The sequence below is a fragment of the Melospiza georgiana genome, chromosome 1, assembly GCF_028018845.1.
Source record: "Melospiza georgiana isolate bMelGeo1 chromosome 1, bMelGeo1.pri, whole genome shotgun sequence".
Classification (NCBI taxonomy): Eukaryota; Metazoa; Chordata; class Aves; order Passeriformes; family Passerellidae; genus Melospiza; species Melospiza georgiana.
The window spans coordinates 47,887,048-47,902,729 of NC_080430.1; the positions used below are offsets into that span (position 1 = coordinate 47,887,048).

Consider the following 15,682-nt stretch of genomic DNA (forward strand, 5'->3'; position numbering starts at 1 on the left):
TAGAAAAGCAATCAGCAGCCAGAAGGCTCCATCCAGGTCCTTTCCTTAGGATAGTCCTTTCATCTCTTTCTTGTCTTCCCATGGGTAAGAGAAGGGCAAACTTGATGCTTGCAGTGCCGAGCAAGCTGAATTGAGTCAGATTCCTTGTCAGTGAACACCACAGAAGCAGAAGATTTCCAAAGCACTGTTGCTCTGTCTTGAGGCATTCAAAATGTTTAGATTCAGAGGGGGAAAATGGATGCTGAATCCTGTTGGAAGAATGATGTTCCCTTAGAAGGATTTGGGATTCTTCAGTGAGCTGTATTTTGCACACAAAATAATAATTGGGTGAGTTTCCTGGGCCCAGAAATTTATTTTAATGCAGTATGTGCTGCTGAAGTGTTTGAGACTTTCTAGCAGGGAGAACTGAAAAACAGCATTAGGATTCAGGTTTATCCTTGTGACAGCCACCAAATCAAGCTACTTTTGAGATAAGACTGTGGATTTGCTCTGAAATTACTTCATTTCGCCTACAGGTGTTGCAGCACTTGATTTCAAAATACTGATCTGGTGTAAGGCCTCTACCACAAGTAAACATGTCAGCACAAGCCAAAATTAATATGACATTCATAATTCCACTTTCCCTTGTCATGCAGTGTTGAAGTCATGCAGATATGTTTTCACATTTCTTTTCTGTGCCATGCTATGAAATGAAATCCGAATGAGAAGAAAGCGAACTTGTAGGCATGTTCAATCTTGGCTCTGCCATAAGGACTCCGAGGTGCCTGGGTGAGCCCCAGGGCCTGTTGCGGTACCCTCACCTCATTCCCCTGGGCTTGCTGCACAGGGCTGGTATGCCCAGGGCATGAGGGCTACAGGTGCTGCCTGCTCACACGCTGTTCTTAGGGCAGGACGGTGCAGCAGCTCTTTGGTGCTGCTGATAGCTGTACCATGAAGGGGCACAATGCTCTTGCTGGCACTGGCGTCACTTTGTACAAGCTCCTTTCACAGCGGGTTGCTGCTCACCCTGCTTTGCTGCTGCCACCTTGCTGTTGCAGATGCCATAAGAGCAGATGTGTGAAGGAGAGGCTGGAGAAATGGTGCCATACCCAAAATGCAACCAATATTTGCATTAACTGTGCAGCATTTGAGACTTCTGGTGCTCATTATTTTCTTGTCTGATTTTTTTTTTCTGCTAGGTCTCTGTATCCCCTATTCACACCTCAGTGGGCTGAGAGATACCATTGCCATCTGTCTTTATTTTTCTCACCCTCCTGTTTGGACACCACGGTGTGGAGACTACAGGGAATGTGTAACACAGGCTGCCAATTTCATTATCCTTTCCCTCTACAAACATCCCCATTACTCATTGCCCCGCTCTTCGCATGGGATGAAATACCTGCATTTTAACAGCGCTTTGGGAAGAGCTGTGTCTCCAGTATGCTCAGCACACAGCCCTCTTTTGAAGCCAAAATACAGGATAAGGCCAGGAAGGCTGTATGACTGCAGTTTAGAGCTGTCCTTGAAGAGATTTTTATTTGCCAAGCCCTGGGTTTGAAGTCAAGCCCATCAGATGCTCGGCATCCTCTGTAACCTCTGTAGGTACATCAGAACCAGGGCAACTACACAGTAACAGGACACTGAAACAAATCTCTCTCTGCTGTCCATCCCCTGCAATGGAAACAGCAGGATGCTACAGAAGCCGTGGCATCTTTCCTTGCAGGAGTCACAGGGATCACCACAGCCTGATAACCTCTTTTGATGCTGTGAATGTTTTGGAAGAAAACAGACAGAAAACAGCAGTGAGAATTTGAGCAGACAAAAGTGTCTCTGCCAGATAGTGAATGCTGGGATAAAAAAACATCAGAGTTTCAAGCAAGCATTAAATACTGCTGTGGAAGGTTTTGGAATATACAAATGGGTGAGGCAAGGTCAAAACGGTTTAAATTTCTGGAAAATTTCTTTTTACTTCAGATGAGTAGAAAGCAGTATTAGAGACAGGGTGAGCAAAAGGAATAGCCTGCAGAATGAGGAATAAAAAAAGGGAAAAGAGGTGCTTTTAGCAAAGGCAGTGACACAGCAGAATTGAAATATGTGCACAACAGAGCCTGGGCCAAGCCTGTGAGAAGACACCTTGAAAGTCTCCATGGCAGGAGCCATGGACTTTAGCAAAGGTGGAATTTTTCTTTTTTGTATTGGAGGGAGTAGGGGCTTTATCATCCTGGCAATGGATGCAATGATCTCTCCATAAACTTCCCAGTAAACTGATCCCCAGGACAGTCTTGTCAGCAAGTACCAGGGAGCCTGTGACTGCTTTTCCCTCTCAGAGCATGGTAGCACTGCTAGTGAGGATTTGTGCATCTTTTCCCTGACAGGAGCAGGGTGCTGAGGGCAGGTTTGGCAATTCTGGGCAGGGGTGCAGAGAGCATGAGCACCAGAAGGGGAAGGTTTCATGGGAGGTGATTTCTGTGTGCTGCCTGCATGGGGCTGGGTGAGGGTCATGCCAGGAAAGGACATAAAAGGTGCCCCTGTGGTCCCACTTCTGCCACAGCTGAGGGCTCCCAGGTTCTGCAGGGCTGAGGAAAGCCCTGCCTGGCTTTGGACATCCTCATCTGGAACACAACTGTCACGGACATTCTTTCATAAAAATCCTTTCTTTTAGGATTTTTCCCCTTCTGGGAATCTGAGGCCCCAGAAGAAAAATGTAAACAATTATTATCTGCTGCTGTGGAATGTAACAGGTGCATCTGTGATTGGTCTTCTGTGAGTGTTTGGATTTGCTGACCACTCACGGGAGAGTCTGTCCTTGCTTTCTGCCTGGACACAGAACTTTGTGATTCTATTCCTATCCTATTCTTAGCTTAGCAGCTTCTGAACTTTTCTCTCTATTCCTATTAGTATAGTTATAATGTATTATATATCATAAATTAATAAATCCAGCCTTCTGATCATGAAGCAAGATTCTCGTCAATCTCTCTCACCCTGAGGACCCTCCCAAGTCATGTAATACACAACACCTGGCAAACAAACCTTCAACCATGAACTGCCTGCTAAGCAGATTTAGGACACCAAACCTTGGCCATTTTCATGGCCACATCTGACAGCCTGCATGTAGCTCCCACTTTGTTATACAATCTGCAGGTGAGAACTTTCAAAACCTTTGGCAGGAAACTTAGCTGAGTGTGCAGCATTTGTTAAAGGGAGTGTTTTGAAAGTCTCTGTGTAAGAAAGATTGATTTCTCCTATGCACAACAAAAGCTGAAGATTGACCATGGTGAAAATAATGTTGCACTAGCAACAGCACCAGACCTCCTGCAAAACCAAAACTGCAGCATGGATGTGCTGTGCCCTGGCCTGGTTGCAAGGTGTTTTCTGCCTTCTCACTACCAGGAGGAAGGGAAGCATCCAGCTTGTGACCTCTTGGTGTCCCTGTGAGCACTGCTAATGGGCAATACCAGAACTATTAGTTTTGAAAGCTTCAGTTCATGCTCCTGCAGAGTTTATGATGTGAATAAAGCCAGAAAGACAAAACACCTCATCAGGAGAGCACAGCAAAGAGTGCGGGAAGCAGAGGCAGGGTGAAAATGGACCTCGATAGGGGACTGTGTTGTCATTCCTCAGAAATGATGAACCAGTCATGCTTTCCCTCCTGCGAGGATGTGGCACAATGGGTAAGATGGATATACCTGCTTTTAAACACTTCCCCCCCCCCTCCCCCCGTTGTTATTATTCATTTCCTCTGCTAAGTTAGAAATAATTACCTCAGACATACCATTAGTCATTTTATGACTGGCTTATAAAAGAAAGAAAAAAATGCAAGCTCCAAATCAGGACTGGTAGGTGCCTGTAACAAATACAGGTAAGGAAACAACAAGTATTTTCAGCAGAAAATTAAGAAAGAAGGACCAATAACAAAGGAAAATGCCATCATTATGGACAAGCACAAATCAGTGAGACACAAATGTCCAGGCAGTCAGCAGTACTCTAAGGAAGTCAAATTTATGCTACTATAAGTGTTCATTTGGTTTACACCTTACCCATTGCAGACATCATTCCCAATTGTAGCGTAGATAACTATGGCTGGATTGTCCAACAGCTGGTTTCTGGCCAAACTAAAAGATAAATATGGAGCTATGTTATTGGGGAAATACACTCTTGAGTGTCTGAATCACACACCATGCTTGTGTGAGATCATGTTTAGAAGTATCCCACTTGTATATGGCCAATACCCCAATGACTGTGCTCCTATGTTTGTGAGAGGCTTTTTTGTTTTGTTTTGGAGTTTTTTGTGTGTGTGTGGTTGGTTTTTTTCACTCTAATTTTATATTTTAGTAAAGTGACTTCAATGCAGTTATATTCACTTCTCCCTTTCAGTGCTCATGGACTTGTCTTTTTCACTGTTTTTCCTGCTGGCTTTCCATTTTCTTTGTGTTATTCAGAAGCCAAATCAAATAGTTTCACTTTGGGGCAAAGGCATGAATCAAGATGGGAATTTTTAAATCAGAGATGGGAGAGGAAGACTAGGTTTGGCTGACAACTAAATCTATGTGTGGAATTGAACTAAAGATCAAATCAGGATGTGGTTTGAATCTCAGTGCTAGAGGGCAAGAATTCATTACTTCTTTGTCAGGATGAGAGAAAAATAAATCCTTTAGGACACAAACTGTATCAGTGTCAAGCAAACTAAATCAAACCCAGCTGACCCACAACCCACCCAAATCCATCTGAAAAGGAGAGTTTCAGCCTCTCACTACTCAGTTATATCCATATGGAAATAACAGTGGGCCTGCCCATGTCTATCTACATTGCTACACGTATTTAAGGGGACCCAACGCACAGATTTATGGAAAGGCTTAGTCTCTCCCCTAAAATCACTGGAAATGCTCCACTGGCTTAACAGAGCCAAGTTCAAGGCCATGGAGATGATGATATCCACTCTTGAACCCAGTTTTCTTCTGTTTATTAATGTTTATACTAGAGAAGAAAGCCATCACTTCAGAGCACACTGGTCAAGGGAAGCTGTGCTTCTTAGAACATTCATGGATAAAATAATCCTCACAGTGCTTTGCTTGTTTCTGTCAAAGAGGTAGAACTCCATCGGTGCTCCTGTACCTCAAGTTAGCTCTTGAATCCCATTAAGCACTCACCTTTTTATTAAAGAGAGGAGGTTTCCTGAAGAACCACCTGATCACACATAGAGGGAACAAGAGAAATAGTACAACATTGTTAGAGTGACAAAAAACCCTTGAATGCAAAACCAAAATACATTGCATATTTCCAAGAATGTAGAAGCCCTAAAAGTAAAAATGGAGCAACAATTCCTCTCTGTAACCTTTTTAGGTATTGGCACCAAGAAGTAAAGCTATATCCAGGGACCTGCTGCTTTCTTATCTGAATTGCACACTTCAGCCTGTAGAAAATCAAATACTTTTAAGTGCAGGGTTATTTGGATCTGGCTTTTAATCCAGATCTGGCAGCTTCTTCCCATCTGTTGAACATAGTAGTCTCCTGTAAACCAGCCAACCTGACTTGTCAACAGTCAATCTATTTTAACTTTCCCTATAAATTGCAAAGGGAACTGTTCTCACTCTTCTGAGAGAGTAAATGTCTCACAGATATACCACGTTGGGACAGATTCAGGTCCTAAACATAGGCACCAAGTGCCATTTTTGACATCCCAGAGTTTCCAAGACACCTGCAGCAGGGCTGGCAGATACATCACAAGATGCATGAGAGATTGTGCACTTCTGGAGAGGCAGCTGGAGCTGGGAAAGATACCATAAAGCACCTCAAAGAGCTGTAGACACCAGTGTTTGGGTTCCTGCACTGCTCTCCCCACAAGTGTCAGACTTTTTCTAAGTAGTATTAGGCCAGCTCCTCCCAAGACGAGTTCAAATTTAGCAATTCATCCAAAGGGTTGTATGAAAATCTTTCCTCCTTGAGGAAAGGAGCTGACTACACCTAAACATTTGTGAGCATCTGTAATATTTAATTTATGCTTTGAATGAGAAAAGCATTCCCATTTAGTAAAGCTTTTGTGCATTAAACTTATTAGCAGGTCTTTAAAGGCTATGCATATTCATCCCAACCATCTCCAGCACACAAATCAAACTCCATCACCTACAGTACAAGAGGGATAGCAAACAAGGAGCCAAAACAGACTTTAGGCTTTAGTCAAGATGAGACTAGGTCTGTGATTGCAGGAAGTTCACCTCATAGCAAGGTACAGAAACATAAACTTCAGAGAAGCAGATCCTGCAGGTCGTACTTGCTCTTATTTTTCAGTATTTTCACTCTCTCCTCTTTTTTCGTTCCTTCTCCTCTTTTATTATCCTCCTCCTATTCCCAGCTCAATGCTTCCCTGATCTCTCGCTTCTCTTTTCTGCTTTGTGCTTCTGAAGCTTGCTTTGAGGAGTAAATCCTGCCCTCCCTGCAGCTCTTGAGGGGAAACTTGTGGACAGAACATCATTAAATCCCTGCTGGATTGGCATGGGGGAAGAGATCTGAGATATAAACCCCTAAGGTAGCAATAGTACACTTTGCATTTTAATAGTGGTGCCTTTGTTATTGTCACTCACAGTGATGCCAACCGCATATATCAAGGAATCCTTTATGTTTTAAATAATCCAGTTCTTCCAAGCTGAAAATGAATGTATCTATCTGCTGCTTCTCTCCTGGGGGTTGCTGATCCATTCAAAGATCCAGCCCTTCTATTGAGAAGCTCTTTTCAGCAGGGTAAGAGCCCCACAAAAACCTCAGAAACTATGGCTTGGAACATAACTACCAAAAGTTGGGGTTTTTTCCTGTTTAACAGCCCTTCTTTCAGTTCGAGTTGAACACCCTCTGTTTAAGCCATTCTGTCACAAGGCTCCCTGGACTGTGACTGTGGTTTCAGCATAAATAAGCTACTGGGACCTCTAGAAATTCAAATGTATTTACAAAAAAGCAATAAGCTGCTCTTGGGTATGTATTACCTCCACAAGCATAGGTAGTTATAAGCAGCTCAGTGGAAAGCATTAGCACAGTTACAAATCAAAACATCAAGAACATGAATGGGTATTTTAGAAAGGAGTTTTTATGGGTAAATTGAGTCTTCAGGGAAGCTTTTGTGATACAGGATGAAATCTGTGATGAAAACATTTGAGAGAGATAAGGAGACGAAGCAGAACAGTTACCCTTAAACTGTTCAATGGCCTGGAATCTACTCCTGGATCTTTCCTGCCTCTCTCTGTTGCTTTCCAAGTAATCTCAGACTGGTGAGGTTTGTTTTTTTTAGTTTTGGTTGTGAAATCAAGGTTGGGTTTGCTTCCAGTTGTGAGGGAAGGGTCCATCACCTCCAGAGGATAATGGGATTTTTTAAGAAAGGGAAGGCAGAAATCCTATTAGCACGGAGGCTGGGGAAGCCTTTCTCCATGGTGAAGATGCATGTCCTGAGAAGAGCAGTGAGGGTATGTCCGTTTGTGCTGAGTCTGACACAGTGCTGGAGTTTTTGGAGGGGAGCTGAACAGGAACATTGTTCTTGGCGCCTGGCTTGGCTTGCCATCCCTGAGCTTTAGCTCTTGGCTGCATATCTCCCCCACCAGATCAGCATCCTTTCCTTGCACACATGTGGGGCTGTGAAGCATCATTTTCAGAGGAAGGTTTAGGTGTCCCAGGTGGGGTTAGGTCAGGCTGTTCAGCTGTTTGCTTTATTGACACTGAGGGTTGCTTTTTAAATCCTCCCATTCTGGGAAACTATTACACCAAATGAGGCAATAAAAGTGAACCTTTACACTGTAGTGTCAGTGTGATGATTTAGAGAAGATATCCTGAGATTCTTCTCTTACTGGTAATTTTTCCCTTTTTAAATTCACTTCTTAATTTTCTGCAGAGTCTTTTGCCATGACACAGGCTCACCTCTTTTTATATCCTGCAGATGTCTGTAGTGTAAGTGGAAAGGGGATATGTGGAGAGAAAAACGAATGATGAACACAGTGAGAGATTATAAAAAAATCTACAAGGGAATTGGGGACAGGAAGCACATGAAATACTACTCCCATTAATGTAAAAAGAGCAGAACAAAATAATTAGGGTATCAGGCTGAGGTGAATTGGATATAAATGAGAAGAAACCATTGGCTTAGTCATCCTTGACCATCTAGTTTGGCCCTTTTTAAAATTCTGTCTCACCAGAAAGGCCACCTGGAGGACTGCAATGATGGGAGCCACTAACTCCACCCTGCAACTTACAGGCAAGAAAGTCAGAAGCGCCTGACTGATGGCACCAAAGATGTTGTAAAACACTTTCACAGCAGACTCCAAGCCTCAGGAGCACCATGTGTGCCACAGGAAGGAGCAAGGCATATGAGAGGCATTGCCAGTGTCATTGGTGCTGCCAGAATGCAATTTTTAAGGTGAAAATGCCCACCTGAGCCTGGAAGTGATCCCTGCATCATGCTACCTGTCTGCGCAGCCTCTTCTGCCTGGTAAGATCACAGACTCACAGAATCACAGAGTTTTTAAGGTTGAAAGCAACTTCTGGAGATCATCTGGTCCAACCCCCCTGCAAGGCAGGGTCGCCTGGAGCAGGTGACACAGGCACACATCCAGGTGGGGTTGGAATGTCTCCAGAGAGGGAGACTCCATGAACTCCCTGAGCAGCTACTCCGTGCTCTGCCACCCTCAGTGTCAAGAAGTTCCTCCTCGTCTTGAGGTGAAACTTCTTGAATTTTATCTTATAGCCATTGCTCCTCATCCTGTTGCTGAGCACCACCCAAAGACTCCAGCACTGTCCTCTTGGCACCTGCCTTAGAGATATTTATATGTATCTGTTTGTTGGAGGTGGAGGGCTGGGGCAGATCCTTTCTGATCCAAATTTTTTTCAGGAAATTCCAACCATTTAATAAGTTTCTAAGTAGTTCTAGAGACAGCAGGGCTCCTCATTTGTAGCCAGCATGAATCATCTGCTGGAAAGGAAGAACATCCCATATAGCCAAATTATCTACCCGAGGAAAATAAATTTTCCCAAGCTTCTGCAGCCAGTTTTCTGAAGCATGAAAATTAATTAAATACAATAGAAACAAAAAGGCATAATCACAGCATAATCAAGTGTCTTTTAAGCCTGCTGTTAGGGACATCAGCTAATCCAAGACACAAAAGCTAACATCATAAAACTCAATTTATAAGACTACTGTCACTCCTTCATACAACCCCTCTGACAACTCAGGATTTCTTGTTCGCCTTCATTCCTCTGGTTTAAGATTTTCACTCCTGATAGCTTTTTTTGAAAAAAAAAAAAAATCCCCCCAAACAGAGGTAAGTTTAATGAAAACCCATGTTCTTGTACCAGAACTATCCTTCAGTTTAAACTATTCTTCCACCTCTATTTATGCCTCAAAGGAAATCAAATTGGAAATACCTTTTAATTAATGCTTTGTTCAAATGTCAATGTGTTGCATCATCCCTTCAGAAGTGTCCATTGCCCTAATCCTCCCCAAAACATTTCCCTGTGTCTCCATCCAGGTCAGTCCTCCTTAGAGAAACAGGATCAAAATCTGAGGTCTTATCAGAACTTGTATGAGGAAGGACTGTCTCCCTGTCTCTAGACAAAATGCCATGCCTGATGCCTCTTCAACCTTCTTTCCTCCTCTACCCTGCACTCTTGATGGTTTCTTGGAATTTCTCTTTGCACCCCAATGGCCCTGCCCCTCCACCATCTCTGCCTGATGGGGCCACTAGTTTTCAGAGAAGTCTCATCATGACTTCTGTCATGAATATTTTGTACAATTTTGCAGCATGTATTTGCTGCAATTCCTGCCCCTGCTGTTCCCAAGCTCATCTAAATTATTCCTGTGTAAGGTTGTGCCCCACTCCAGGATGGTTAATTTAGCATCATTCAAAGAAGTCATCAAGCATGGACCTTGGTCTTTGCTCTAAAGTCACCACTCCAAATGTTAAGCAGCATTAGCCTCAGGAGAGATGCAGAAGGGACACGGCTTCGCTCTCAAATCCACTGCTCTTCCCTGCTTTGCTGCTTCTCTACCCACTTATTTCTTGTAGCAATCTTCCTCTTCTTCACTGCACACTGGGGTACCATGCAAGACACTTTTCTTAATTCCAGGTAGATCAGGTCTGCTGCATATTTATATGCATATTATATATATAGGTAATGCACATATATATGTAATGTGCATATAAATGTAATATATATGTATATGTATTACATATATTTGTATATATAGTGTGCGTTTTTAAAAAGAAAGATGTGCGCCAGCCCCACAAAATAAATTAATCAAAACCCAACAGTGTTAAGTTTTGTTTATGCCTTTGATTACTTATTAAAAATCTGTTCTGAGAGCACATTAGGATGCCAGCCCCACTGGGTTAAATAAGTGCTGAGTTAAGTAGGTGCTGTTCTTTATTCTTCCATAAGAAATGCATGCAACTAAGAAGGGGCTTCTCTTTGTTCCTGACAGATGTTCATTAATGCAGCATCAATTATCAGCACTGGTAATTTCAATAATAATAATAATAATAATAATAATAATAATAATAATAATAATAATAGAAGTTTAAAGACGTTAACATACCATTTTGGGAGATGTTCTGCAAGTCTCTGTGATTACAGCGATTTCTCTTGCGCAAACGTAGATACAGAGAGTCTGTCCACCCTCTGAAATAAATGGAGAAAATGCCATCTGCTAAAGTCATATGATAACGATGAAAACACAGAGATATTAAAAATGAAGTATATCCTTGTCTCTGAAAAACTCAGTACCCCAGTTATGTATATGCTTCTATTTCGCCATCTCTCTCTTTTTGTGGCCATAAATCTTTTTAATCTTGAACAGGGTGGCCTAAAATAAAGCAAAGATACCTGCTCAGAAACTGTAAACTGATGAAGAGTTTCTCTGACATTGTTCCATCCAGAAACAATGCTTTTATCCTGGTCTTTCAGATAAGGCATTTAAAAGCCTTTTTGTTATACATCATTTATCAAAACAATTCTGTTGGTTGTTCACAAATTGACTTTTCAATTGGTTGTTATGGAACAGTAAGTAAAAGAGAAGAAATATTGGCAGGGCAATCATTTCCCAACATCATAAATCTTGGACAGATTAATCTGAAAACAGGTTACACTTGGCTGTTATAAGTTCTCTCCTTTATTTTGCACTGTGGAGAAAAATGAAAAAAAAAAAACAAAAACCAAAACAAATTAAAAGGATAACAGCCCAGAGGGTGATGAAAAGATCAAGCTCTCAGCCATGAGTACACAGTCATTTCTATCTGGGCAGCAGCTGTTTGTTTATTTGTTGGGGTTTTTTTATCTTTCAGGAGTGGAAGAGATTAAAAACTGAGCACTGGACCAAGGCTATCACTGACAACTTCAGGGGCAGTTCTAAGCTCTGATCACTTGTGAGCTTGAGATTCTTTGGAGCCCAGACAAGTAGTGTGTACTGAGAGGCTGGTCATGGTAACAGAGTTTTAACCATCAGTTTTGCCATGGCTCTGATAGAGAAGGCTGCACAGACCTTTCCTGTTGGCTTGTCAAGTAGTAAACTGCCTTAAAGCAGATACTGTGTGAATGCAGCTGAGGCTGAGAGCCTGGATTTTGCACGGGGAGAAAAAAAGGAAACAAAAACTGCAAGGATATGGTGCCACGGATATTTTTCCGGGAAAAAAAATGTTATTCTGCCAACTTTTAAATTCTGCTGGTAGAAAGCCTCTTCAGCTTGACCCATGCTTGGTTTGGCATTCAGCTGTATTCCTGACTTATCCTAGACATAAAAAATAAAAATTATCTGAAACTTAGGTCAGAGCAGGCACTGGTCAATGATTGTATCCTACAGCTCTTGCAGGATTCAAAGGCCTTTTAATGCCAGCTAGAGAGATGATTAATAGAAAGTTTGGGTGGGTTTTTTTGGGGTGTTTTTTTGTTTGTTTGTATTTTTGTTTGTTTTTGTTTTTGTTTTTGTTTTTTATTTCACAGTTACAACTGCAGGCATTTCAAGGTGTTTTGTGTTTTGGACTTTATTTTCCTTCCCTTCTGGCAGGGAGTTTATTTTTTTTCCATCTATGCCTGCAATCTTCCCCATCCACATGAGCCAAACCAACACAGCAAATTAGGTCACAGACTCTTTCAAATTCTCCTTTTGCTATTTCCCTCTAAATGTGTTAAAAAAAAAAAAAATAAAACATGTGGGAAGAGGAGAAGAAAGATTTCCTCCCAGTAGGGAACACTATGAAATAACCATGGGGATACCCTTTATTCCACTGTTTTCATCAGCAAAAAGGAAACATGAGGAAGAGAGGAAGATTTAAAAAAAAAAAAAAAAAAAAGAAAAGAGAAAGGTTGATTTTTGTTACTTTCAGCAATGCTTTCCTTGCCTGGATTTTGTAAAAGAAAATAGTTTATCTTTTATTTCTTTGGGGATTTTTCCGTCTAAATTACAGTTTGACCGATTCCAAAACCTACTCTGAATTTCAGGAAGACTTGCTTATATATTTAAAATATCTTTTAAAGCCCAAGATCCAGGGTTGATCTTGGTTTTAGAAAGAGCAGATGCAGAGCTGAATAGTATTTTTCTCTTTCTTTTCAAGCACTGCTTTGGTTTTTTATCTTGCTCTGTCTCTGAGACCTAGGGACTTGCTATGGCTTGGCCACCCTATCTGTTGGCTTACCCAATGGTGGAATTGAGAAATCCAGTGATCTCTGAGAACTGGGGCCAGTCAAATTCATCACTGAAAGCCATGGGGAGATTAGCAAATGATTTCTGAAAGAGAAATTTTAAAATCAACCTGGTTTCACCCTCACAGACATAAAATCCTGTTAGCAAATTTGAACAGTTCTTAGCCAGAGCATTAGCCAGACAACAGCAATTTTAACTGCCGTAGTAGTGGTAACTATGTATGCATATTCTTAAAATGATGGCTTTTGTAAGACAGGCATATGAAGAGATGGAGGAAGGAAAAACAGTGAAGATATCTGAATTGCAGCTCTTGGTGCCCTTTTTTCCTGAAAGAGTCCAAAACTCCTCCTGAAAGTCCAAAACTCCTCCTTATGTGAGCGGGTACTGTAGGTGCAGACCCCCAAGGCAGCAGCTGATTGCTCCAGCATCCATCCTGCCCAAAGGTGTGTCAGCCTTGGGCACAGGAAGAGATGACAGTGTGATGTCCCCAGAGAATATGGCAAAGGCATAATGTCAAATTCTCTCAAAGCTTCCCTGCCCTCTACAGCAGGATGAGCTGAGAACAACCAATCCCCTGATAACCTCTGCCTGGTCCTCACTAAATTTTGGGGATGGCACTAAAGCAACAGGGTCAGAAAGGCCTCTGAGCATGGCAAGGAAAAGGGAGAAAAGCACATAATCTGGCATAACCTTCCTATGCAAATGCATGCATCCTTTACCCTTCTCTGTTTTGCTGATATTGGTCCCTAATGCTTTTTTACAGTGCCTGCCCCTGTGAAAGCCTCTCCACAGATGCAAGCCATGTTGCACATTCAAAACACAGTGCCCAGTTCTTTCCCACTTTGTTTTCTGAAAGTCCCCAAATTCATGGAAGGTTAGGAAAATAGCCTTGATAAATTGTGCCACCTCAGAAGGACAGAACATGGAGTAAATTTCCAGCTTCTCCTGGTCTGGGGTATGCTTGCAAAGACAAATGTATAAATCCAGTGTGCTCATAAAGAGGAAAACTGCTGATGAAAAAGGTAATAACCAAAAGAAGGTCAAAACATAAAATCAGAGAACCTACAGGCTGGTTTAATCCATATAATTTACTAGCTTCATTTTCTCTTCAAGCAGTTGTGGGGTTTCCTTAAGACTTCACTGCTATAAACAACAAGCAGGTGGGTAATTCTTTATCCAGGAGGGTCAGAGTAACTGAAGAGCTAGAAAACAACTAAATCTTGTGCTCCCCACCAAGTTCTAATTCCAAGAAAATTATTGTTCAGGTGAATGGGAGCTATACTTGAGGCTATGGCTTGAGTATGTGTCTAAGCATTTTGACTGTAAGAGGATGGAGAGAGATGCAGGGAAAAGGGAGGAAAGGCAAGTAAAGGAGGGGTTGTGGGAGACAGGAAATCCTGAAGCCATGCTCTGAGCAGTCTAATGTACAGCAGATGCCACTTTAAAGCATGTAACAGCACATTTGACCCACCTACAGCACATCTGCATTAGCTACCAAGGTGAAAAGGGGCCTGTCTTAATTATCCTTCAGTTTGTTCTCTCTTTCTCACACACGTGTCCTTGTGCATATGTGTACATACATACAAAAATAAAAAACATTCATTTTTTTAGGGCTGCAGGGAAACTTCAAATTTGCCTTCTTCAAATCTGTTAGTTTTGTGTGCAAACAAAAAGTACTTAATCCAAGGGCACAGCTATGAGCAGAAGTGGAAGGATACACCATAGCTTGGCCTTCTGCAATATTTTCCTCCTCACAGGTTAGCATTAGAGGTGAGAGAAACAGTCACTAGGACAGAAAAAACCCTTCAGATGTGATCTCTTATAAATGACACATAGATTACAGTATAAGAGAGATAAACATTATTTAATACTTTTTAAACAAATAGTTTTATGAACAATTCTCTCATTATTTACCATTGGCACTCCAAAACAATATATTCATTGGACGAGTCCCAGTAATTTCTAACTGTTTGGTTTTTTTTCCCCTGCAAACTTGGCTTAAATATGAATTTGCCAGAGCCTAATTGAGTTGCAAATTGATTTGAAGAGGAACGTTTGAGCCCAAAATTACAGTTGCATTTGAAAACTGGATAAGCATTTAGCATTGACACTATTCCAACAAAGCACTTAAGGGCCAGACTTTTGAAGATATTTCAGGTCCAAAGGGTGAAGATGAGTAGTTAATGGAAAATTCAGAAGAATGCTGAACCTTAAACTCTGCATTGATGTAGTTTGGAAAGTACAGCCTAACAGACTGTGTTGCTTAGTCTCAGATGCAAATGTGTCCCACTCTGGAGGTGCAACTGTGTTGACTTTTGCATAAAACTCTCTTGAGCACAGCCTTGTTTAAATACCATTCTCTAGACTATTCTGGCTGAGAAACCAGCTTCAGCCCACGTGCCAGATTTTAGCAGAGAATCAGTAGAAAATTCTTCCAGCCTAGCTTCAAATGCCATGTTTCAGCTTCAAATGCTTTAGATGGGCCTCATTCCAGTGAACATCCTCCTCTCCTAGGTGTGTCCTGCCTTGGAGCATGGGGCAGCCAGAACCATGGCTGATGCTGAATGCACACATGCCAAGCTGTGCTTAAATGGAAGAAAGTTCAGGGTTGCTGCGGCAAGAGATTTTCAGAATCAGAATACAAAAGGGCACTGGAAACCTCACACTCATACAAGCCTTTCCATCCTGAAAATCTTAAAATCATTGAGGTATACCTTAATTTGAAGGAAAATTGGATGTTTCTTTTCATAATGATTTTAATGCTGTTCAAATACTGGTGAGAGTATTAAGTATCACAGACAACTTTATTATTCTAAGAATACAAATAAGAAAACCTTAGCTCTTGAGAAAAGCACAGCCTATCTTTTTAAAAAACAAAAATTGCATTTCTGCTCTGTAAAGCTTCAAGGGACAGAGGTTTGAAATTAGCAAAACTATTACCTTATTTCCCACAAAATGAAATGTCTTAGTCATGACAATACAAACTTGGAGAAACCTGCCTGCATTTCTCTGGATCTAGGGGAATGCTAGATAATG

The 15,682-nt window shown here is 41.6% G+C and overlaps 1 protein-coding gene across 2 annotated transcripts in view; it reads right to left on the reverse strand.

Annotated features, from left to right (window-relative positions):
- Positions 1-15,682, reverse strand: part of AOAH (acyloxyacyl hydrolase) — a 73,837-nt gene that overhangs the window by 16,564 nt on the left and 41,591 nt on the right. For both annotated transcript variants that reach the window (XM_058024818.1, XM_058024826.1), the window contains 4 exons: positions 12,639-12,730; positions 10,547-10,629; positions 5,127-5,163; positions 4,017-4,091 (listed from right to left, as the gene is read on the reverse strand). In XM_058024818.1, coding sequence (XP_057880801.1) covers positions 4,017-4,091; positions 5,127-5,163; positions 10,547-10,629; positions 12,639-12,730 — 287 coding nt within the window. The remainder of the gene's footprint in view (positions 1-4,016; positions 4,092-5,126; positions 5,164-10,546; positions 10,630-12,638; positions 12,731-15,682) is intronic.